The 4,888-nt window shown below is 55.4% G+C and overlaps 1 protein-coding gene across 1 annotated transcript; it reads right to left on the minus strand.

The window, feature by feature from the left end:
* Positions 1-721: 721 nt before the first annotated feature.
* Positions 722-4,653, minus strand: SIX3 (SIX homeobox 3; the record flags this gene model as incomplete). Its single annotated transcript, XM_082755912.1, has 3 exons — positions 722-983; positions 1,468-1,627; positions 3,884-4,653. 3 exons carry the CDS (start codon positions 4,651-4,653, stop codon positions 882-884), a joined length of 1,032 nt encoding a protein of 343 aa, XP_082612038.1. The 3' UTR covers positions 722-881.
* Between the last annotated feature and the right edge of the window lie 235 nt (positions 4,654-4,888).

A 4,888-nucleotide genomic window follows, 5' to 3' on the forward strand; every position in this document is an offset into this window, starting at 1 on the left:
AGGGCGGGCTTTTCCGTGGCGGACAGAAACACCAACAGCGCTGGGTAGATAAGAAAATGGAATACTGTATTTGATTTAGAAAGTTTGTACATATAGATAAACACGCAGTTAAGGAAACAATAGTTTAAGCGTCCTACGTGGAGTTTAAGAAGAGACCCCCCAAAGCTGCTATGAAATACTCAAAATAGCTTTTGCATAAGATAACTACAGTTGCACCCTAAGCTTTTTTTTTTCTTTTTTTTTTTTCTTTTTTTTCTATCGCTGAGGTCCCTTTTGAAAACCTAGCACGTCAGATCTTGACAGCTAAGTTTGTGCAAGGAACACCGAGTCAAGGAAAATAAAAAGGAGAGAGAGAGAAAGGGTGGGAGGGAGATAGACAGAGAGAGGGGGGGAGAAAGAAAGTGTAGAGCAAATATCATATACAAGCATTTCTACACATATATTACAAACTGGGAAAATGACCGCATCATTAAGATATACATAATTCATATAAAATTTTGAAATAAAAATAAAAATCTGTTACAGTCATAACTATTCTTTTTCCACATTTATAACCAGTACCCACACAGGCAGTGACAGAAGTGTAGAAAAAAAGGTGCTTACGAATAAAATGATTGTCTGCTGAACAAAAAAACAGAAAATCGCATCTTGGCTGGACCATCAGTTGGACTTAAAAAAAAAAAAAAAAAAAAAAGAAAAAAAAAAAACAGAGAGAAAGGGAGAGGGAGAGAGAAAGAGAAAGAGGACCAACAAAAAGGCGATAAACATTTGATATTTCCCTCTTCAAGGAGTTCCTTTTTAATTTTTTTTTATTTTTGCTTTTTGTACAAATTCGATCGGAGTTTGCATTTGTTTGTCTGTTTTCTGTTTGTTTTCCTTTACTATAGAGAATATTTTTTCCCAGATACAAATTTAATCATCATCATCATGCAAGTGGGTGAAATGCGTCCATGGAAAAGCGCAAAGGAGAAATCGTGCTTGTCCTAAAAAGAATACAATTGTCACTTTTGCTTTGTTTTTTTTTTTTTTTTCTTTTCTTTTCTTTTTTTTTTTTTTTCTTTTTATATATATAATAATTATTATTTCCCGCCGCCCCCCCACCCCCCTGCTGCAGCACCAGCGTTTGTGACTGTTGAAGTTTTAGCTCCATCTCTTGGTGGTGGTGTTGGCTGACGGTGGTGGTGGTGGATTCTCTGATCCCTGTCTGTTTGTTTGCTATTATGTTTGGGTCGGGTTTGGCCTTTTCTTCCCTCCTCGCTGTGTGTGTGCGTGCATGCGTGTGTGTGTCCTGATTCTAGGTTGCCTCGTTTTGTTCTGCTCGGGTCGGGGAGAGGGTGCTTGGTTGTTTGGATTTGGATTTTTTTTTGTTGGTTGTTGTGTTTTTTTTTTTTTTTCCTTTTTTTTTTTTCTGATGTGTTTGTTTGTTTTCCGATATCATACATCACATTCCGAGTCGCTGGAGGTTACCGAGAGGATGGAGGTGCCCGTCTCGGCTCTTTCTGTCAAACTGGAGACGCTGGTGGTCGGGCTGGCCGCCGTGGACGGAGACTCGGCCGAGCTGTGTGTCGGGCAGCCGGGCTCTGCCAGCGACCGCATGCCGCTCTGTCCTATCGCCTGGTGCTGGAGCCTGCATCGCGCCGGGAGACAAAACAACAGCACAGCCCCTCTCAGACGCCGGCCGCGCCGAGGGGACGGCACCCGACCCGCCGCGATCCCGACCCGCCGGGACAGCCGTGGCACGGCTCGGCACGGCACGGCTCGGCCAGGCACGGCACGGCTCGGCACGGCTCGGCACGGCCTGCCTCGCTGCTGCCTCATGCTGCCTCGCCCGCGGAGCCCTCGGCGGCCACGGAACCCGGGTGGGAGCCAAGCACCGGTCCCCAGCCCCCGGTCCACGGTCTCTGGTCCCCGGCCCCTTATCCCCGGTCCGCGTGTGAGAGATGCGCTGGCGCCCAGCTCCGTGCGATCAGCGAGGCTGGGGGTTTCAAGGGGCCGGCGTGGGGCAGAGAGAGGCGATTTCACCGCCCCGCGGTCCGCAGAAGTCGAGCCGCTGCCCCCGGGGCATCAACCCGGCTCCCGCCGCCGGCCCCGAGCCCCGGAGGCCTGGCAGGGACAGGGGCTGAGAGCGGGAGCCGCTGCCCCCAAAGGTGCAAAGGGCTGGGGGGGCCTCCCCGGGCCCAGCTCTGGGTGCTCGGCGACCATCGGGCCGGGCCAGCGGTTCCCTGCAGGCAGGGGGGGCCTCGGGAAGGTCCCGTCCCGGAGAGGCGACGCCACGACTGCAATGAAAAGGGGCGATTGTGGAGCGCAGCGCTTGTCTCCGCTCGAAATTTAAGTCCCTTTGCCATTTGAAAGCCGAAAGGAGCCTTAAAGCGCTGGTCCTTTCAGCCTCTCAGCCACTTCAGGGGCACCGCTGTTGAACGTTTATGTATTTTTTAAGAGGCGATAAATAATTTCCAGGTTCGTTATCGTGCTGTGAACACTGCTTTGTGCCTGTTAATTCTGCTCGAAGCCCAAAGAAAGCCGGATTCGGGGATAAGGGGAAGACGCTAAAAGTCCTGGACTGAGCAGCCGGCCACAACCTATAACGCCTAGCACTGCCAGTGTGAATCAAAATACACTCTTCACTCCACTCATTCTCGCCAGGGCATTTTCTATTTAACTGTCTGCAAAGCACAGAAACGCATAGCCTGTTTATTCTACATTTCTCATTATCTTAAGTTGTCTAATTTCAGCGTCTTTGATTTTTCTCCCATTTACAATTCCTGGTGCATTCATCTGCTGTCAACAGCGTTGAGTCAACAAAAGCATCCGTAGGCAACTTCTGTTTATTTACAGTCCTAAGCTGATCTGTTTTCCATTTAATGGAAATTAAATGGCCAAGCACTTTTAGGTTGCATTTCTCCTACAGAATCTTGAATCAATAGCACCAGCGCTATAATTAGGAGGAATTTAAGAGACAGCATTTAAAAGAACAAGAAGTTTTGTTTACACACTTCCAGTGGTAAGCAAACTTAAATTAAAATAAAAACAGCGTAGCAAGCCGGATTAAGGGTCCAGTTCCATTTGCAAAACAACTTTTACAGGGGAAGACAAGAAATGAAAAGCAGGGAGCCTGGCTTTTACCACGGCAAAGCAGCAATGGTGATAATAATAATAAAGACACCGAGGGACGCGCAAACAAATGCCAGTGTAACCGCACGGGAAACACACGGCCAGAGAGCTAGGTCGCCAAGGGGAGCCAGCTGGGGGACGGGGATGGGAAAAGAGAGGCTTCCCGATCTCCGAAGGGTTTTTCTCCCTTTTCCTCCCTGCGACGAGCTGGTGTGGGGCGCGCGTGTGCGCGGAGGTCCCGCGGAGCGCGCAGAAGAATAGGAACAATTGGAGAGGAGCCGCCCGCTCTGCGGCAGCCCGCTCGCTATCGCACGGCTCGGCTCGGCCCTGCAGCGGGTGGGGGGGCCTCGCCAGACCCGTGCCGGCGGCCGAGAAGCCGAAAACTCGAGCCAAGCCGCGGCGGCTCCGGCTGCGCGCACGGAGGTAGCCAGGGCCGGGCGCTGCCCCCGCCGGAGCCGCTCCTGCCGCTTCGCCCGCGCCCGGGGGGACCTGCTCACGCCCGGGGGGACCTGCCCACGCCCGGGGGGGGGAGGCGGCCCTGCCTGCGCCCCGGGAGCCCGTGAGGAGCCCGAGCAGGGAGCGGGGCGCGGCGGCAACTTTGGAGCCGCGCATCCCTGCGGCGGCCGGGGCAGCCCGGGCCGGCCGGGCGCGGGGGCCAGATTCTACCGGCGGCAGTGAGGAAGAGGAGGGCAGGGAAGGGGAGGCGAAGGCGCGCTGCCCGCGGCCCCCCGCCCGGCCCCCGGCCCGGCGCCGGGCCCGCGGCCCCACTGACCTGTTTTTAGCCGCCGCCGCTCTGTCTCTTTGCCTTCGGTTTTTGAACCAGTTGCCTACTTGCGTGGGGGTGAGCCCCGTGGCCTGAGCCAGTTCCCTTTTCTTGCTGGGGTTGGGGTAAGGGTCCTGCAGGTACCACTCCCTCAGGAGGCTGCGAGTCCTCTCCTTGAAGCAGTGCGTCTTCTGCTCGCCATCCCAAATGGTCCTGGGCAGCGGAAACTTCTTCCTCACCCTGTATTTATCAACCGGACCCAGCGGGCGACCCCTTAGCTTCTCGGCCTCCTGGTAGTGAGCTTCGAGCCACATGGCCTGCAACTTGCCGTGGGACTCCTTGGTGAATTTGTGGTTCTCCAGGATGTGGTAGAGGTCGCGGAAGTTGCCCGTGTGGAAGGCCACCACCGCCCGGGCGCGGAGGATGGACTCGTGCTTGTTGATGGCCTCGCATGCCCCCGGCGCCACCGGCAGCGACCAGAGGAACCTCCCCAGCCTCTCTATGTCTCCGGTCTCCTCCAGCGTCTCGCAGACGCTGGCCACTTGCTCCGGGGAGAAGTTGAGGGTGGGCAGCTGAAACATTGACAACTCTTCGTGGGGTGCCCGGGAGCTGCCGCCGCCGCCGCCGCCGGCCCCGGGGCTGCAGCCCGAGCCGCTGCCGCTGCCGCCGCCGCCGCCGCCGCCGCTGGCGAGAAGGAGGGAGCGGTGGTGCGGGTCGGCGGCGAAGTTTGGCAAGAAGAAATGGGTGGGATAAAGCTCTAGCGGGGACCTGAACACCATGGGATGACCGGGGAGAGGGGGAGATAAATCAAGGAGAAAAGAAAGAAAGGGAGGAAGAAGGGAGGAAAGGGCACACGCACCGCGCACGCATCCACACCCGCACACGCACACACAGCCACATAGAGGCACGGGGGCACAAGCACACGCAGGGGCACACACACGCACACGCACACACACACGCACGCACACACACACACGCACTCACACACACCCGGCCCCGCGCCGCCGCCGAGTC

This window comes from Aythya marila (assembly GCF_965140915.1).
Source record: "Aythya marila genome assembly, chromosome: 3".
Classification (NCBI taxonomy): domain Eukaryota; kingdom Metazoa; phylum Chordata; class Aves; order Anseriformes; family Anatidae; genus Aythya; species Aythya marila.